General features: G+C 37.8%; 2 protein-coding genes across 9 annotated transcripts in view; one reads left to right on the forward strand and one right to left on the reverse strand.

The window, feature by feature from the left end:
* Nucleotides 1-21,078, forward strand: part of LOC135708744 (putative uncharacterized protein DDB_G0286901) — a 197,130-nt gene that overhangs the window by 98,119 nt on the left and 77,933 nt on the right. The window lies entirely within an intron of this gene.
* Nucleotides 1-21,078, reverse strand: part of LOC135708757 (neuroglobin-like) — a 193,795-nt gene that overhangs the window by 80,749 nt on the left and 91,968 nt on the right. For 3 of the 8 annotated variants that reach the window (XM_065230895.1, XM_065230897.1, XM_065230896.1), the window contains exon 2: nt 14,358-16,814. In XM_065230895.1, the coding sequence (XP_065086967.1) occupies nt 14,358-14,554 (197 nt within the window). In that variant the 5' untranslated portion in view covers nt 14,555-16,814. Of the gene's footprint in view, nt 1-14,357; nt 16,815-21,078 lie in introns of those variants that run through there. The other 5 variants (XM_065230903.1, XM_065230899.1, XM_065230902.1 and 2 more) reach the window with 5 other exon arrangements.

Below are 21,078 nucleotides of genomic sequence, written 5' to 3' on the forward strand. Positions count from 1 at the left end.
TCGTGCATACTTTGGACTCCGGAGAACACTTACAAGACGGTGATTAGACCGGTGGTCCTCTATGGCCACGAGACCTGGACTATGCTTTTGGTGGTGTTGGTGTTTTCGAACGGAAGGTGTTGCGTACCATCTACGGTGGAGTGCAGATGGATGGCAGAACGTGGAGGACGTGAATGAACCACGAATTGCACCAGCTGCTGGAAGAACCATCCATTGTCCACTTTGCAAAAATTGGGCGATTACGGTGGGATGGGCACGTCGTAAGAATGCTGCACGACGCCCCAACAGGAACAAGAAGAAGATGCGCGCAGCGGGCAAGGTGGATCGACCAAGTAGAAGGCGACCTGCGGACCCTTCGCAGACTACGAGGCTGGCGAAGTGTGGCCATGGATCGAGTAGAGTGGAGACGATTTCTTCGGACAGCAGAGGACATCAAGGCCTTAGCCTGATTGGTAAGCAGCATTTTTCACAGATTTTATACTTCAATTTTTTTACATAGTCTGGTCTTAAAAATAACTATACCTGGAGACATTTTCAAGAAACTTTATTTACCAACATAAAATATTTGAAAACAAAACTCAACCAACCTAGAAAAGTTTTCAATGCCAATGGAATTTGTTTTGACTTTCTAAGGAATCCATTCCAAGGGAGTTCTAGGAAGAACATGAAAAAAACATCAAGTGAAATCGGCTTTCAATGTAGTTCCGAGTAACTTCAGATTAGTTTTAATATCTAAAGAGAATACCAAGTTAGTTTAGATTTGAATGTCATGGAAATTATTAATAGAATTCAAAGAAAACTAATTAAAAATTCATGGGAATTACCGAGGTTAATTCCTTAGGAATTTTGAGGATTATTGCACGATAATTCTGAGGAGAACTTCAAGACAATTGAAAGAAAAAGTCCATGGGAATTCTGAGGATAATTTCAAGAAGTTTCAAGGGTAAAAATAATCCAGAGCATAATTCCATGGGAATTTCCGGCGAATATTTAGGGGGTATGCTAAAAGCAGGATTCAAATTAAATCTGAGAATAATTCCAGTAGAAACTTAAAGAAATTCTAAAAGAGTTCTGACTTGAATGCCAACCAAATTATGAGGAGAAATCTTATAAAAAATGAGGAGAACTGCAAATGAATTCATAGGAGAAATTCAAATGGAATTCTAAATTGAAGTCAACGCAAATTCTAAAAATAATTCCTATGGATTTCATAGGGGTATTCCAAAAGAATTCCAAGGAAAATTCAAAGGGAATTGATTTCCCTACTAAATTGGGGCCTCCCTTAGCTCAGTCGGTAAAGGCGCAGCTACAAAGCAAGACCATGCTGGTCCAGTGTAGGAATTTTTCGGGTTGGAAAATGTCTCGACTTGGGCATAGAGTATGATTGTACTTGCCACACAATTATACGTATGCAAAAGTGGAATATATCCAGAACTCTAAGTTGAGAGACGCAATAAACTTATATGGGATAAGCAATAAGCTTGAAATGCGAAGAAGAAGAAGAATTTCGAATTCCGAGGATAGCTTCAACAAAATTTTGAGGAAAATTTCAAAGGAATTCCGTGGTGTATTTCAAGGTGATAGTTTTTAGAAAATTCAAAAGAAAGTTTTAAGGAAATTATGAGGAGCATTTTAAAGAATTCATGGGAATTCTGAGCAGAAGTAAGCAGGCCTGTTACAATATTTTCTAAATTTGATCTGTGAAATCCTCTATTTCTCAAAAGAAATCCGCGAGTTCAAATACTAATCCGCGACAAAAAAAACTGTTTTCATTGCCTAAAAATACCATTTGTATACTACTACATGGCATTTCATGCTTATTGCATATAGCATATTAGATTTTGCCTGCTCTCAACTTAGTGTTCTTTGAAGTACCTTCACATTGATTTGAGAGCTTTCTATGCCTGTACCATCCTATGCCCAAGGAATTAGAGACATTTGCCAACCCGAAAAATTAATAGACCGGACGGGAATCGAACTCAGTCGCCTCCAGCATGGACTCGCATTGTAGCTGTGTCTATACCGACTGAGGGTATCGTTTGTAACCTTTGAAAAAAAAATTCAGTAAATTATGAATGCTTTTTTTATAATTATGGTCACTTTAACACTCTCGAGTCATTCGTGAATTGTCCGGGGTAAGATTTGAACTCGTGACTTTGGCGTGAGAGGTATGGATGCTAACCACTACGCTGGGGTCGCCCCCTAGTTTATGAATGTTTCTATAGAATAATACAGGCCTAGATTTGATGAAGTCTCTGACGTATTTTGCTGTCCTAAATGTTGTAGTTAATTTTGCTCTAGTTTTCTCAATTTTTGACCAATTCAAACTAAACACCCTGCACATAATCGAAAAATTACCAGAGTTTCACAAGTCACACTTGTTGGTCACGTCGCGGTTCTGTATTTACACGGATATTCCTTGTGGTCTGTATGTATGTATGTATTCCTTAGTGAGACATTTTCATGATATATTTTTTTTTATTTTCAATATGAACCTTTTCGTTGGCAAATCATAACCGAATCATATATATGTGACTTTGTGGATCATGCACGACTTATTACTATGCGTACTGGAAATTATAGGTTTTACAAATTTTCCAGGACATCAGTTGATTTGTTCTACTGGATCAACCAAAACTGCAATAATGTCTGTAGTAACGAAAAATGTCCAATCAGTTTCAAAGTGTCTATGTGGATCATGCATGATCTATTTCCGAGTAATCCAGATGTTGTAGGTTCTTCAAATCGTCCTGGAGTTCAGATAATTTGATCTACTAGATTAACCGAGATTGATTAGTATCGAAATATTTCCAGACAGATGCACAGTGTCTATGTGAATCATGCATGAACTATTGCCATGTATATCAGATGTTTTAAGTTCTCCAAATCGTTATGGAGTTTAGATAATTTATTCTACTAGATCAACCATGACTGGGATACAGTCTGTAGTTTTGAATTATTTCCAAACAGATTCGTAGTGGCTATATGGATAATGTTTGATTATTTCCACGCATACCAGATGATCTAGGTTCTCCAAATCGTCCTGCAGTTCAGATGATTTGTTTTACTAGATAAACAAAGACTGGAATAATATCTGTAGTATCGAAATATCGATATGGAAATCCTTAGGAAATATTTGGCATACACGAATATATGTTGGCATGATCCACATAGACACTGCAAATTTGTTTGGACATATTTCGATACTACAGATATAGAATTAGGCTTAGGTGATTTAGTAGAAACATAATCTGATCTCCAGAATGATTTCAGAACCTATGAAATCTTGTATACGTAGCAATAGGTCGGGCATATAGACACTTTGAATCTGTTTGGACATATTTCGATACTACAGATATTATTGCAGTCTTGGTTGATATAGTAGAGCAAATCAACTGAACTCCAGGACGCTTTGGAGAACCTAGAATATCCGGTATATATGGCAATCACCCGCATGTATACAATTCGTTTATGATTTGACAACGAAAAATGGTATGTTCATGTTGGAAATAAAAAAAAACATGAAAATGTCTCATATTGGACAGACCTCACGGAATTTCTGTGTAAATCCGGTGTGACTTATGGAATTGAGATTATTTCTCGATTATTTGCAGGGTGTTTGGTTTGAACCGGTAAAAAATTCAGAGCCAAATGAACAACAAAATTGATAACAGCAAAATAATCCGGGATGGAAAGGTTACAATAAATTCCACAACTTTTGTGACAGCACATCAGTCCCTTCGCAATTTTCGCGACATCATTTAATGTTTCTGCGATTTTCGCGACTGAAAGTTAATTAGGGGTATTTAGGCTGACATTACATCCATTTCCCCTACTTATCAAAATTAGTAGATGCATAAGATCCAACTATAATCTTACTTCAGCTAGAAAAGATGAAGAAGGCATAAGAAGCCCCGATAACTTCAAATAATATTGGTAGAAAATTAATACATTAATACATTAATACACCATTGATATTGACGGCAGGATTTGCGATGGTTCCATTGTTCTGAACCGTAATACACAGCTGTGGCATGTGGTATAAATTATCCTGTTTACTTAATGTCGCAGCCTTCCTGAGATATAACAAACAATATGGTTCAGAGTACCTTTATTCATATCCTTTTGCAAGTAGCGAGCATAGCCGCGGGCCCGCTTAGATTGATATGTGCTCACGTTTTATGCTGCTTACGAAAAGATGGTGGCCCTTGTTTCCACCCTCTTGAATCATGGCCAACTCAGGTCTCAGATATAATATTTCTCTGGAAACCAACCTAATATTTTAAGCTTCTAGTCTACTGTGCCACCTCTCTCATACTCGAACGAACCATAAAAATAATAATAAGCAGTTGCATCACTCCATAAGTCGGTTGCTGTTTCTGCTTTTTCTTGTTTGTGTGTTCAAAGACAACTCCGTACTGGGTACCTGCCAACGGATGGAAGTAATACCCTGTAAGCGTACTTCGTATTTCAAGATTTAATCTTTTAAAGTGTATTCTCCGTCCTGTTCATCAGTTCGGCGAATCAACCGGAGGAAGTTTCCTTCACTGATTACATTTCCTCCTAACTCCGGAATCTCGATGGCGGTAGGTTGTTTCTCGAAAGAAGTGGAAGCGTCTATGAAGCCCATTTTCTGCATTTTTTTAGCTTCCATTTTTTTTTTCACCATAACAACAACTGGAGATGGGAGGTAATAGCAATGGCAGATGGAAAATATATACTGTAAAATCCGAACACACGCAGGGCGGCAAATTGCTGATGGCAAACACCCAGAATGGTCTTTATGGCTCCGTGTTATCTGACGATTGCGTGTCATTTGGCCGTTTCTTACGTCGCCGAATGAGAGCCATTTTGTTGCTCAAATAGCTTTATTTTAAGCACCACAAATAACCACCAAGGCACACGATCGTAAAACCAGACGAAATAGAGCTTGAACAACAACAGCAGTGGCGACGGAACGTCACACAGTGGAGCACTTGGTATATTAAACCTGAGCAAAATAATTTTGGTGGATTTTAGATTATTTAAACAAAATAATTCACCCCAAAGCAATATCTTACTTTTCTCATGAATCATTTATGATTTTTTAAATAAATCAATTTATCATCCGTTAAACTATCAATACATTCATACAAAAGGTGAATACTTCATAAAATGGCTGTAGTTCAATTATAATCAGAAAAGCAATTACTTATATCGAAAATTTGCCTCTTTGTTATAGTTGACGAAACCAGAAACATTCGGAAGGTTTTCTTTCACCATTATTACAAGGAATAATAGAACTTTCAATTGCTTACATTGTTCAGTCGGAAGCTTTTGGAAAATTAACTTATTATTATTACTGAATTTTAAAAGATTTCCTTAACTACTTGTATGCATTGTTTAGCAAACATCAAATTCATTTATTTGCATTCCAAACATACAAAATGATTCGACTAACCTTCTTCAAAAAACTTCACATCGGTTTTGTTTGAAAATCTCGTGCCAGCACCTTGATTGCTTGACCTTGTATGGGTCATTCCAGCTCAAGTGGGTACACCACCTGTGGTCGATGTCACCGATTTGAGCGAAACTTGGGTAGAAGAAGAACATGACAGTTACGTTCATGAATGGAAAGTGTATTTTCAAAAAAATGAAAAATAAAGGTTAGACGTTTATTTTTCTTTATAAATATAATAAAAAGTATTCTTGCTCGTGAGATTGTATCTAAAAAAATAAATTAATTTCTCAAACAAGGGTATTATTCTAGTAGCAGCTGTCATCCACAACTCAAATGTTGTATACCTGCTAATCTATCTGATTTCACCGTACTTCTAAAGCACGTTTTAGTTGTATCCCATAGGAACGTATTTTTCACTTTTAGAACCATAATTGAATTATGGACAGAAGTAAATAAATGAGGTAGTTATGATTTCATATAATGAGAATCCAGCCCAGAACATGTGAAAAATAACATGAAAATATTATTGTGCCATCAGCGTGAAGGAAGAAAAAAAAATAAAATTATATTAAATAGCATTGATTTTTCACCAGAAAGCTCAAAACTACCTCTCATTTATCTGGTCATATCTCAAAAACTATTTGTGCAAATCATTTGCCCTTGGAAACACATCAAGTAGAAGAGTTTTTCCAAAGTGTGGTGAAAATTTGAGCCCAAAATATTAAGAAATGAAAAATCCCGTCCATGGTGAAAAGAAACCATTTTTTGACAATTTGGATACCTGCCGGTAATTAGTCTGTTTATTATAGTTACTAATACTAATAAAAATAAAACGTTTGTACACTTATAAGAATTAACATAAAAAAACCTTCAAATTGATGTTATAATATCACGAATAGCTTATTTGGTTGTGGAGTAATCTCTTCTGAAAGTTGAAATTTTTAAAAATATCGAAAATCCAGGGTTGTATCCCAGAAGGATCTAGGCACTTTAGAGCAAAATCAGAGGCGTTTGTTCAGAATTCCAAAATAAAAGTTTTGGCCAAGTTTGACATAGTTTGACAAGGTGACATAGACCACAACTTTTTAAAATTATGTACCCACTTGAGCTGGAATGACCCAAATGCGAGTGTTACATCAACACAAAAACAAAAAAATCCTCACTCACAGTTGATTCTAAACTCTCGTAATAATAGTAAACAAAACTTAAGAATGCCAATCAGCTGTCACATGATTCAATACGTATCACACTCTAAATTAAAACTGTAAAACACATAATAAACTACATTTGTATTTTTGGATTTATGATCAGATTTTTATTTTATTTACTCCACTGTGCGGCCAGTCTGGTTGCCGCCAAGCAATATCACTTGTAGACGAAAAGAAAGTCCTAATTTAAAGCTTTGACTGCCCCTTAATGGCATCCCATTCGACTACATATTAGATATTATAATAATGATGAATTTAATTTAGTTTTATATAGGTATTTCAAGATATAATTATAAAGTCAAAGTGTTCGAAATATGAATCAGAACGGTATTATAATCATGATTAACATCACACCACACATTTTGAAGTATTATGTGGCACAAAAAATAGAACCTGGCGAGCTGCGATTCGCTATTGTCAGTCGCTGTCAGTTTCGATCAGCGCAGCAAGCCATGAGTACGACGGGGCGCTTTGCAACAATTATCGAGTGAACTTTTTTTTTTGGTCCTCTTCCGCTTCGCACAGCCATCTGCGTCTGAAAGCTTCGGTTTCCGGTTGAAGTCATATGCTATGAGTGTAGCGTTTTTTGGACAAGTCAAGTTTATGGTCTTGTCACATCGTTTTTTTTTTTTTTCTGGTGGCCAAATTCAAAGTTTTAATCAGTTCCATAACTTAAATCAAAAACTTTTCCTCTGCTCTCCAACAGTTGCATGCTGATCAGGCTAATAATGACGGGGGCGGTGGTGATAAAGAAATTTTAATAGAGCCTAATTATGGATCCCAACGAGGATATTTTGCCTCTGGCGAGGGATAGGTCGTCGGAAGTTGCTCCGCATTGGTGAACAGAGTGTATTATTGGCAATCGAGATGGGCTCGCAGGCAAGTTTTTAGGCAACGTCTCGTATTTAGCACGAGTGGTGTATCGGCTTACTTGGAATTGTTTTTGCTATATATAAGATGATTGATTGCTTCGGGAGATTGTGTAACAGCTACAAACCAGGTGAATATTTAAAGTTCTGTTCGTGAAATAAGATGGTAGCATTGTGTGTTCGTTTGGGGCAAATAGCCTTGGAGAAGCTATTACTCCTTTTGATATATGTGGCCGTTGTTGAATCTATAAATAGATAGATATCCCATAAATTGCAATTATTATATATTTTTCTTGTTTACTTGTAATCCATCTGTGACAAAAAGAATGAGACGTAAACAAACATGTCATGCAAAACTAAGTACTTCGAGACTGAAAAGTTCGAAAGTACGTTTGATTGAGCTGAATTTCGCGTCTATTATGACTCAATTTTATGTCAAAATTGACGCTCGTATACGTCAGTCTCAGATCACCTAAATTTACATCAATTTTTCTAAGTGTGTAGTCTACAATCAATTGCAAAATTTAATTGAATTAATCCCATTTCACAGATCCTTATTTGTGTTCGAGGTATACCAAACTACCTACTCCCAAACAATCACCAAAATTCCTTATCTTCAAGCAGCCCACAAACATGACCCGTTGATAAAACATTCATACACATGCCGGAAGTTGATGGCTCGCTATAGGAAAATCCTAACCAAACTCGCTTTCTTTCAGTCGGGGATCATCATCATGGCCACTCGAGAGTGCCGAGGACACACATCAAACCCTCGTCAGCCAATCGTTTACAAGTAGGTAGTGACCTTGTGGCATTGGCAACTCGGAAAAATCCCCAAAGTTTGAGGAGGAAAAAAAATGAGATTAAATCTTGATGCGTGGGCGAGAGGATGTAATTCATCGCAAGGCCAGACTTACCACACTATACTGATTCGTTGTCGTTCATTCCTGATACTGTGTCTTGGGGTGACCACAGCCGGCGTGGAATGGGGAATAATAAAAGTTGGCGTATCCCTCGTCTGGGAGAATGCAACGCTGGGGAATTGGCACTGCGATTTGGTCGTCCGGATAACAGAGATTGGATGAAGGTAGAATGAAATCAAAATTGCTTTTCGCATAAAGGCAGCAGTGCAGGATTTTGTAAAGCAAATTGCTTATTACAGTCATCATTGCTTTGCACGATGTTTCATAATTATGTATCCCTTGGGTGCTTTGGTTATTTTTTTTCATTTATTTTTACGTAATTTAATAACATTGGTCACTTCACGTCACTTGACACTTGACTTGTACGTTTTAAAATGGTTGGATTTATGTTTTGTATTTGCTTGAACTAAATTCGATGATGTTTGATAATGTTTTCTTTTGACATACCTTAGGAGCTATCCATAAACAACGTAAACAGATAGGGGTGTAGAACTGGTGAGTGTTTTCGGCGAGCCATTTTTTATAATTTTAGTATGAGCGACTGGCTACACACGGGAGAGAGCGGTATTAACGGGTGTTCAATAAAAAATGAGATTTTTTTCAGTCATATAGGGGAAATGTCTGTAATGTTGGCCTATGGATCTAAGATTGGGCCCATCGCTAAAAATCTGCTATTTATCAATTTTATCTAGATGAACGCGTTATTGGGACTAATGGATATTTTTGGTTGCTATTGAAAATTTAGTCGATTGCTGAATTCATGTATGGGGCCAAATTAGGGACACTTAGGCCGACATTACCTGCACTTCCCCTAGCTAGTAGAATTTTTTTTTTCATCGAATTCAGTATTTTTCTGGTCAGTCGTACGACGCAACTTAGTCACAAGAGCGCTGGACGGCACTGAAATCATTCTCATTTTTTATTGAACACCCGTTAGTTGGGAATCTCTCAAAAACTGTTTACGTGCTTGGACAGCCCTTTACAGGAAATAAATACATGTACATTCATTCATGTTACATCGGTTCTTGGAAAAGGTTTTATGCATGGTAAGTTTTTAAAAAGTGACTTATGATCAACCGGAAAAACCAGCAAAAAAATTACTAGCGGATAAAGAAAAAAATAGTAGTAGTGATGATTTTTATTTTGTTTTTAAGAGAATTTAACTACATATACTGTGATTTATCCCTGATTAAATCAATTTGATTTCCTCTAATTAGGTTTATTTTAGCTATCCCCCAGGGGCTGCAAATGCTGTAAAATATGTTTTATTTGAATCAAGAATGACCTTAAATCAGACATGCAAGAATTAATTAAATTTCAGATAACTGCACAGATTCGATTTGCCAGCTCATCTGTTTGTCTTCCAAATTAGCTCTATCGTATTCAGATGCATTTTATACAAATTGAATTTTAGTTTTTCCGGTTTAATGGAAACAGATAAATATGATAAAATACCCCTCCAGCACAAGTTTTAAATATTGCGGTTTTAAAGCATTATCCAAACCTAAATTGTTGCTTGGGATATGGATTATTGTTTCGGATAACCTTTGAACTTTTGGGCTGCAGTCTGTAGTTGTAAGATCTGTATCTGTTGTTTTCAAAGGAACTCAAAAGAGAAATGCAAGGAAATTGCAAGCAGAATAGTTGACAAATAAAAAAAAACTTAACGGGAAGGATCCGCATTCTACCCTAGAGGCATAAATTCATCCAAATCTCCTTCACCTTCATTGAAAGAATACTATAGTAATCGAGTACAACAAACTTAAAAGCTATTAATTGTCACATACCTCTACTTTTGCTTATTTCCTAAACTATTCCGCTACTTGTTATTCTACTAAATGCTTTTGGTCTGCCTGCGTTTTCTTTTTAAAGTTCAAGACTAAATAAGAACTTCAGTGACCAGCAAATCTCGATTAGAAATTTTCCTGTGTTACTCCCGGAATTTTGGAGATTATCGCGGTTAAGGTATTTTAATTAGCGTTAGTGTTGTTATGATATACTTCGTAGATTGGATACTAGCGACACTCACGTCTCTTCTGAAATTCTCAGTTAGACTACTTCCAGTAATAATGCTGGGGAGTAAACATTGGTTCCAATCTAAACAAGAGTAACAGAAGCATGACTGTCGCTATTTCCGGCCACGCCCATCTTTACCATAACTAGGGATAGGGAAGGAAATGTTGATGTAGTACTTACTTAACGAGAGACCACCGACTTAGCGACACCCTCATAAGTGCTACGGAGTTGGAGGGTTGGGTAGGGTATTCGGTTAGGATTCACCTCAAGTTGGCGATGCAACCAAAAGTATGTATTGTTTATTTGTTGTTTATTTAATCTCTCGATAGCCGGTTATCGAAAGAATATATTCATTTTGTTTAGTGATCATGAACTTTAAGAGTCAAGACGGAAAGCTTGGGATTAAACCAATGATATTCTGCTCAGTAAGCAAAAACGTTCCCTCCAGGGTCATCGAGCATCTCAGAACCAAAACGGTTCGCGACAATACAGGACTACGTTTTCGCTTGATATGCAAATAGTTTCCGAGGTTAATGTTCAATATCAAATATACAAATGATGGTGGCGATTTATTGTACTGTGGAAGAACTTGGGGTTAAATCCATGATTTTCTGCTCAGTAAGCAAAATCGATCCCTTCAGGGTCATCGAGCATCTCATAATCCACAGGTGCTAAACTACAGAAACATGAATTAAGTTAGTGAGATAATACGATTAAGCGGAAGACTTGGCACAAGCATAATGTCATCAATAAAAAAATAAATTAATATGAATGCTTTAAAAATTACTGCTGTTGTTTGCTCATCTAATCAATAGCTGGTTTTCAATTACCTGTATGTATGTATGTATGTAAGAAGCTACCATCCTAGCTTGGGTCTTGCCCTGCATGCGGCTCCACTAAACAGCATGATCAATTTTCGTAATCATTATGAATTCAACATACTGCTGTATGAAGGTCCCTCCCCTTGGCTAGTTTTTGCACCTTGCTGTTGGTGGGCGGGCTTAATTTCATGCTTTATAGTGGAGTGTTGGAGACGATAGGTTTATGGCCGGCGTTGCTGGCTCATGCCACGATAGAATGGCGTCATGGGCAGGCAATGGGGATTACTAAGCTTCCCTTCTCTGATAAACCACTGCATGAGAGAACCAAAGATCTAGTCTAGCAGTGATAGTATCACACTTGTTACTCCTTTAATTGAGAGCCGCGTCGTAGTACGCTTACGTATAGGCACTGACGTTGGGTGTGATACTGGCGGGTTTTGCCGCAAATCACTCTTATTTTATTTATTTTTACGCAGATAGATTTATTTGGGTTTTGCAAGGGAATTATACAATTGAAATATTTCAGAAAGTGACCAACAGTGATCCTTCTATTTACGTGACAAGCTTTCATTGTTGTTTTCATTGGCAACAATGTTAAACATCATTTTTGTACACGGTATTGTAACTAATCTTATATGTGCTTCATTTTGATTTGGGATAAGTGTTTGAACTATGGCTCGAGATTTCCACTGTGGTGTGCTTCTATTGTGACATACCCATATGTACTCTTGTGGTGCGACATAGTGGAAACGTGTGAGTGTAGTTGGAGCATATACCCTATATAATTTAAAATCAGCTAGGAAACTAACTTCAAAATGAAGCATTTTAGTCACTTGAAGGTGTCACCTGGGTCGAACTAAGATATAATAAATAGGTATAGGTCAAAATCAAAAGTACTTGAAACACGTTTAATTTTAGATTACAAGCACAAGTGCAGGTACTTAATAAAGCATGGGTTATGCTTGATTAGGTGAATTAAAGCTTTTAATAATTTATTAAATTAGACTAATGAGATATCATAATCATCAAATGAACTTAAATAAGAAACTTCAGAAAGTCTAATGACATTAAGTAGATTAACAAAAGAATTAGGATGCGGGGGGTCCGCTTAGGAAGGCAACTAACCTTTAAAGTTGTAGAATAAATCTTCTTATTTAGTCTTGAACTTTAAAAAGAAAACGCAGGCAGACCAAAAGCATTTAGTAGAATAACAAGTAGCGGAATAGTTTAGGAAATAAGCAAAAGTAGAGGTATGTGACAATTAATAGCTTTTAAACTTTTGGAGGTATTGTTTTCCCCTGAGTTTGTTGTACTCGATTACGATAGTATTCTTTCAATACGCGAAATCTCTTATATATGCGGTTAAAGCATTTGAGTTAACTTATTTCTTAGTGTTCAAGTACTTACATTTGTATACAGCAGTCAATGTTAATCTATGAACTAAACCATACGTAAAATCGATCTTTCCTTATGTGGTATTGATGCATGTTTAACTTTTCGCGGCTGTCGGAATCAACGCGCCTACGTCTACGGAGCTTACGCAGAAGTGATTCGCAATGCACCATTGCTGGATCTTGAATTTGGATCTGCGACAGGTTCGTCTTCACAATTTGTGTATGAAAATTTCGCTCAAAACTTTACAGGCTTTTATTTGATTGTTCTTAAGCCTTTCCTTTAAATTAATTTCTTTCACAGAGATCTTTCCAGAATTCTACTAAAATAATATTTAAATTCTCACTGTAGTACATAGTACATACATTATCTGTAGAAAACTCCAAAAATTCTTAAAATTCATCCTTTCATCGAGCTAACTCTTTCTAAGAATTCACTGGAGCTTCATTTTTTTTAATTTGCATGAGGTTTACAATGAAGATCTAGAGTACTCAATACAGCCACTCCATGCTGTCAAAGCAATGCTTGTCTACGTATCTTTGAATCATTATGCAATCATAAAAGTGCTACTCCAAGCAATAAAAAAAAACCTCCCAAGCAAAACCATTATCCTAAATTCTCATTTAGTTAGTTCTCTGAGCTAATCAAGCTGTTAAGAACACAATAAGGAACAACAACTAGAGGCTCTGGAAACATCTCTTCGCATACGTAAGGGCTCGACATTGATCAATTGGCAGCGATTCTCGTAGCTTGGAAGGGGTAGTGGGTATCTTCAAGGCAGCTTACGGAGCGTGAAGTGAAGAATACGTCGTTGAACAGATTCAATTCGCTCGGCCCCATTATTGTAGTTCGGGCTCCAGACTGCAGAGCAGTATTCCAACGTAGATCGTACGAGAGAGCAATAGAGCGATTTCAAGCAGTAAATGTCTGTGAAGTTCTTAGTAATCTTGAAGACACAGCCAAGCGTTCTGGACGCTTTTTCGACGACATACGATATATGGTGTGAGTATGTCAGCTTTCTCATTTAGTTAGTTCTCTGAGCTAATCAAGCTGTTAAGAACACAATAAGGAACAACAACTAGAAGTATTAAGAAAAAAAAAAATAGACAAGGCAAGTCAATTGATCAACTCAGTTGAATTCAGTTTAAAAATCTGAGGAAACATGAAAGATGTTTCCGCGGAAAATAGGTGATTATCAGACGCACAAAGTGACTTTCGAAATATGTATGTAGGAATACGCTTTCTGTTAATTCGGGTGAAGCCAGAATTCTTCTTGGAAAAATGAACAATCTAACAATAAATCAGGCTACTGGATAACAGTCTTTCCCGATTCCTGGGTAGAAACGATCGGCAAATGGAAACTCTGTATAGTTCTCTCAACTTTGTCCGAAAAAATGTTCCAACTTCATTCGGTAATCTCAAAATGAGATTTTGGAACATCAGACGGACGCCATCTGGCCATGAAGCCAGACTACAATGCCTGGTTTGCCGGTACAAAATAAAGCGAAATGGTTACGTGACAGGATGCAAGCACGCATAAGCGTGCTTTCCTTCTTCTCTGATTACAAACGAAATGTCACAATCCACCTGTGCATGCCAATGGGGATAAATCAGTTAGTCAACAGGAGTAGAAACAGAGAAACAGGTACAGGAAAATGTCGTATCTAGTTAGTTAGATTGCTACTCACTTGATAAACATGTGAATCCCGGTAGTCTCCATCGCTCGGCTGATGCCTTTCCACGAGGCCACCATGGTGTATTTCTGTTTGGCAGTGAGCGGCAACCGGCTGTCCGTTGGGGGTGGTCCACAGGCGTCCAAACTCGGGACATTGTTACCTTTGGAGCTCCCGTTACTACTGGCTAATTTCGTTAGTTCACAACCCATGGCGCTGATGCTGTTGCTTTCCTATTTGTGTTTGTGAGTGTGTCGGTGTTTGTGTGCTCTTGCCTGCGAGTGTGTAAAAGCTTCCGCTGATAATCGATTAGTTTTGCTGCTGCTCCTTGCGACTGCAGCCTGAGCCTCCGAAGGAAGAATAAAATGTGAACACTATTTTCTCCACTTCGCTACTGGCAGCCTTCAACAAACTCCATCACACCATCCTGGTCTGCTGACGAACGACGAGGCTTGCACACTATGACGCGAACAACATCGACCGGGGACCGACCAGGAAAGAGTATCCTGTATCAAATCATGAAGGCAATTTATTTCCCCGGTCCAAGGTCCTAGCAACGACGATGCACACGCTCTCTAATTAATGCTCTCACTCTTTACCGGGTGCACTTATAGTAATTGGAAAATAACACTTTACACTTTGCTTTTGCACTCCCACAATTGCTGCTGCTGTGGTGACCAGAATTAATCTCGGGGCCCAAGCGCCTTCACTCACTCACGTAATTCCGTAGCGCTCCAAGGAGGACTCTGTTCTGTCCTGTTGTTCGCCGTTCGTTGACGTGTTTGGTGTTGGGAATATATACCTTAGCATCAAAACAGATTGTTTTCCTCCTAGTCCAGACGTACGTACGTGTGCAACTCACGATTCTCACGGTTTTTCTCTCTCACGTGCCCTGGAAATATTTTGCTTTTACACTTGCTTGCACTTGCGATTCACCCAAATAAATATAAAAAAAAGTATGCAAACATACACGGAAACCAGTGCAACTGGTCTGTTTAGCGGCAGCTTCGTCCGGGATCAGTTTACCACAACAACAACAACAAGCTCCCCGACAAACACGCACGGTGTACGGTATTTAAAAATTGATTAGCTGTCAGTCGTCGTGGAAAGCCACCGGGCAGAATCTATGAATGAAAGGCCCATTTCTGCAACGCACTCACTCACTGTCTCGGATTGGGTACCTACAAAAAGGAAAAACCATTCGTCGTCGTTGACGTCTCGATAACGTTCACTCTCAATTATGTATATGCATAGAACATAACCGACGACGCCTGGCAGTTGGCCATGCGATGGAACGATGAACTACCGTCGAGAGTTTCAGACTCACTCTTCACCAGTAGGGACACTGAGCAGGCCTTGCATATGTGTACATATATACGATTCCCGAGGGACTAGCATCGTTTTCACACGAACAAGGCTGCCAGATGAGACCTGAACCCGAGGCAGCTCAATGAAAGGCTTACTGATAAGACCTCTGGAGTTAACGTTCCTTTTTTTCCTATTCTTCTTGGATTGCAACCTGCTCCACTGTCGAGTAGACGAAGCGCCCACTCCACCACTACCCGATCGAACCGAGTACTATTGTGATTCCTTCACTCACTCACTTTTTGCTAGCAAAAATGGCTCCGGGCTACCTTCCAGGACTGAAAACACGTATCCAGGAATGCCACCAGCAGCAAATTGCTACGGAACGCAAAAAATCTCAACAATCCGTACGTGAGATAAACAACGATTCTATTCACGAAAAAACCCTTTTCTTCTCATCAATACTTTATTCTCGAGAGCGCGGTGCCTTCGAAATTGATTTTTCCGAACTTAATTTCCCGTTCGTACCACCTCTTCCTCCTTCTCCGGAGTTACTGTGCTACACGAAGGCAAAATTCCCGAAAGTGCCCGTTTCCTCGTTCACACCGTCGTCGACAGCAACGACAACGATGACTACTGCAACATGTCCTTCTTAGCCATCCGTGAAACGGGACCCAAAACACACCATCCACCAAACCACCTCCGACTCCGACTGACTGACTGTTTGACTGAGTTGGATGTGGGGCATGCTTGCTACACACAATCCGACGGATATCTACCTGCTGCTGTGGCCGCGACTGTTGTTCATTCAACACTAACCCCCAGCTTCGAGTCCTGGCAACTTTGTATCCAACCGGCAGCGACGAACGTCTCTCACGCTCTTACCGATACGCGCATGTTTACCGCTCACTGCACATCGGGATGAACCGTGAGTGCTTCGCACTCGTTTCGTCAGTAACTTGGCGAGGGAATGCTATATATCATAGCACAACCACCCACTCGCTCACATTCCGGGCTCTTGAGCGCAACCAAGAACCATGTGATGGCTGCGGTGGTGACGGAAACGAAGGAGACGCATGGTGGTCCAGCTACTCCAGACCAGGTGGACAGGTTTTCCCTACGCGGACGGGTGGGAGCGATGATCTAGTAGGTCGTTATACTAGCTCACTAAAATGAGACGGAATGAAAAAATAAAATGCAATAAATACTGTGACTTTCGTGTATGATGCGGTTGGGAATGATGGTGACGGAATCGTGACAGCCATAAATTTATCGAATGATATAGGTTGGGACACATGCGGGGTGCTGTGTGTGGCTTTTGGATGAAGCCGAGTTATACGTGCAATAGCGCAGCACACACGACGAACGATTTTAATATGGAATCACTTTAGAGGATCGTTGATTGATTCCGATCACGCATGAATCGAATTATCGTTCATAAATGGTTAATGGACGTCACACGAGATGTACAGTGATAGAGAATCCCATTGTATTCTGTTAGTAATCGTTTCTTTCAAGCACCTAATAGCCTGGAGCTGCTGTTTTTGGGATTCTTAAGTAGATTGTTGTTTGATTGTTGATACGTAAGTATAGCTTACTTGGTTTGAGATGCATTATAGAGATATCACGAGGAAGAAAAACTTAACTCATTCCAGTTAGTATAGACAGGGATCAGGGCTGTGGAAAAATATTCCGACTCAATCTCCAAAAGTATGTTCACTGATTTTAAATCCGACGACTTTTTCTCACCCTCCTTCTTCCAAAAATGACTGGAAAATCAGGGGGTAAAAAAAGGATTTCTTTTATGGGAGGCAACCCACAGTATCCATGTACTGATTAAACCGTTTTACGATACGCGTCTGATCAGACTGTAGATCATGACAATTTAACTTAACTTCTAGCAACTTTATAAGCTTGTTAGAGTTGTAGAATTTGAAAGAAAATATAGAAACTTGCGTTTTGATCATCGCATTTTTGATACTTCCACTAGAGGATTTTCTCCAGTAGTAACACTTCAATCGTTTATCGATTTTAGAGTATTCAAGGAGTATCCACCGAAAAATTTAAAGCACCGGCAAACCAACGTGGTGCTTATATCAATAATCTGGACAAAATTTCTTCACTAGCTCCTCCTATTCTACCGTGGACACATCTTACAGCTTGTTTACGCTTTTCGTTGGAGCATGCATATGAGTTCTGGTCAGTAATGCTACCAGATTTGTCTGAAATGTTACAATTTTTCAGTTTTCATACACATGTAACACAAAGTTCTGTCCACTATTCAATTCCATGGTCTTTGCAGAAGTGTCAAATCTTTTTTGAAACAAAATGCAGAAGTTACAGCCATAATACTGAACCTACCGAATGCGTAGCGATGCTGTGACACAGCAGGCCTGTCCCGTTGCTGAGAAGTGAGCTTGTAAATGTAAAGCTTTTGGAATTTTGGTATTATGACAGTAAAAATTGTGTGGACCTATAAGCAAAATTTACATTACATGCTGTTTTTCAAATACCTCAACGAAACAAAATCCTAAAATAAATGAATGATTCGCAAACAGTGTATTTGACGCATTTCGCGCCAAATCGTATTCGGAGCTGGCAGCACCCTCTCAGATTTCAATGAAACTTTCTGGATGTGTGGACCTTGACGAAATATGCCACTTTGCATACTTAGTTTTTCCAAAATTTATCTAGACTAACATTTGAGAAGGGCCAAACTTTATCTGCCGATTTTTTTCAAAAAAATATTTTGGAAAAATGACAACTCCTACAAAAATATGTTGTATGGATGACTTTTAGGAAATTGTCCAAGTTATCGAAAAAAAAATACTGGAAAAAATTTCATTTGAGAGCTACACTGAAAAAAATCGATTTTTAAAATTTAAAGTCGATTTAAAAAAAATGGCCATGTTTGATTTGAATGAAACTTTGCCTCAAGATAGGTAATTATGTTTACTACCAACCGTCCATACGTTGCGAGATGAGCACTTTTAAGGAAATTTTTTTTTCTTACAATAACTTTTTCATATCTGAACTGATTTTTTTTTATTTGCCATTTTCACACAAAACTAAACCGGTGAAGCACAAAATCATCTCAGAATCCAATGAAGCTCAATTTGCGATTCAATTTTGTCTAATCAGCACTTAAGTTCACTTTGATTAATCGAGAATTTTATATGAAAAGGGCTCATGATGCATTTCTCGCCAAATCGTATTTGGAATTGGCAGCACCCTCTCAGAGTTCAATAAAACTATTTGAATAAAACAGCAAAAAAAGTTACCTTCCATTTAATTCCACTCAATTAATTTTGGTATCCATGACAGATACGTATTTCGACTACAATGTGCAGTCTTCATCAGTGTCATTCCCACTAAAGAACTTATCAAAATCTAACCTAGCATTCCGCTAACAACCCAATTTCATTACTTCATTATGATGGCTACCAAGCCTTTGGGGATTTTCCTTATTAGAGAGTTGTATAGATTTTTCTCCTTTAGCTTACTTAAATCTTTGGTTTTTATTAGTTAGGTAGGTTCCGATTCAACACCTTGTAGTTTCATTTTTATACCTATGATCTTGACTTTTTTACCTAGGGGATGAGTACTTAAGGAGGTTAGATTTTGATAAGTTCTTTAGTGGGAATGACACTGATGAAGACTGCACATTGTAGTCGAAATACGTATCTGTCATGGATACCAAAATTAATTGAGTGGAATTAAATGGAAGGTAACTTTTTTTGCTGTTTTATTTAGCATTCCGCTAACAACCCAATTTCATTACTTCATTACTTCAAAACTATTTGGACATGTAGACCTTGTCAAAAAAATATCATTCCATTATTCTGTTGTCTATTACTGATGCAAAATTTGATAATATGTGAGAGAAAAAAGACAAGATTTTTCATATATCATTTATTTATATATTTTCAATGTTTTAAACCTATTTTCATACATGCTATTTTTTCCTTTTTCCAATCAAGTTAAATATTTTTGGTTCATCTTCTGAATTAGAATACCTTTTTGCCGCTACTTTGTCACCAGTTATAGACACAAAACTGTGGAATTTCTGTATGCCAGATATTGTCTTTGTGCTGTTATATAGTTCTTCGAGTTCTTCTGACATTTCGATGTACTGTTCAGTGGATATGTACTCGAAACGTAGTTTTGTGATATTTTTATCTGTTTGTTCAACTGCCGAGTTATATAATTCTCGTGGAGTTGTTATGGTGTTTCCATAATTTCGAGCAAGACTAGCTCTCTTTGCCATTCGCTTGAGAGTGCTACCAAGGGCATCACAGGGACCTTTTCCATGAGACGTTGCAAAAAAATGCCATTCTGCTTCTAATCCATGCTTTGACTGAAACCTACACAGACTAGCAAATATTATTTTTTTTTATTTTTGTATTTTGATGCTGCCCCATCTGACATAAAAGTAATTTTAGAAAAATCTATCGATTGTTTAATAAAATCTATCATTTTAGAGATGAACAACTGAACTGCAATTAGTTTTTTTTTGTATCATCGTTGATCCCATACCCACTTCTTTTGTTGGGTGTACTTAGAATACCCTGCTCATTACAAAGCTCTTCACTTGCCTCACCATGTACGTTGGTGCGTTGAATTCTGCTTCAACTTTATTCACGGACCAAGACTTTGGCAATACTGATAATACTGTTATCTGATCTTTTCTGTCAGCTGTAGGGGAATTGAACTTCTCCTTTAGCTGTACAATCATTTCTTCGTATGCCTCTACTCTGCTAATGTCTGCTGTATCTAGGCTAAATATATTTTTTCGCACTGCTTGTGTAATTTCTAGAGATTTTATTGGACGATAATCCATGCTCCTCATGTTCCTCGATGAAATCGGAGATAAATTTAACGTTTCCACTGCTTGTATGAAATCAACCTTAGTTTTATAGTGCTCATAGGTAGAATGAAGTGGTAGGTATATAATGTTAATGGTTTAGGTATAAATAACAGAAGGGCATATAGAATTATGATGCGATACGTTGACTTCCCAAATCGTTGTTGATTCGAAAGAAGATCTCAATTTAAATTTTATTCATACCTAATTCTTTATGGATAATTTGAGCTAAGAATTCTAAGTTGCTATAGGAGTATCGAATTTTGCTTCAGTAGTAGACATATCAATTATATTATTTTCTAATGATATAAGCCCTTTTCATATGGAATTCTCGATTAATATAAGTGATTAGTTGCTGATTAGACAAAATTGAATCACAAATGGAGCTTCATTGGGTTCCGAGATGATTTTGAGCTTCACTGGTTTAGTTTTGTGTAAAAATGGTACGTTAAAAAAATCAGTTCAGACATGAAAAAGCTTTTGTAAGAAAAACTTGTTTTCCTTTAAAGTGCCCATCTCGCGATGTATGGACGGATGCTAGTAAACACAATTACTTATCTTGAGGCA

This window comes from Ochlerotatus camptorhynchus, unplaced genomic scaffold (assembly GCF_037179485.1).
Source record: "Ochlerotatus camptorhynchus isolate MF236.1 unplaced genomic scaffold, CSIRO-AGI_Acam_v1.1 ptg000334l, whole genome shotgun sequence".
Lineage (NCBI taxonomy): Eukaryota > Metazoa > Arthropoda > Insecta > Diptera > Culicidae > Ochlerotatus > Ochlerotatus camptorhynchus.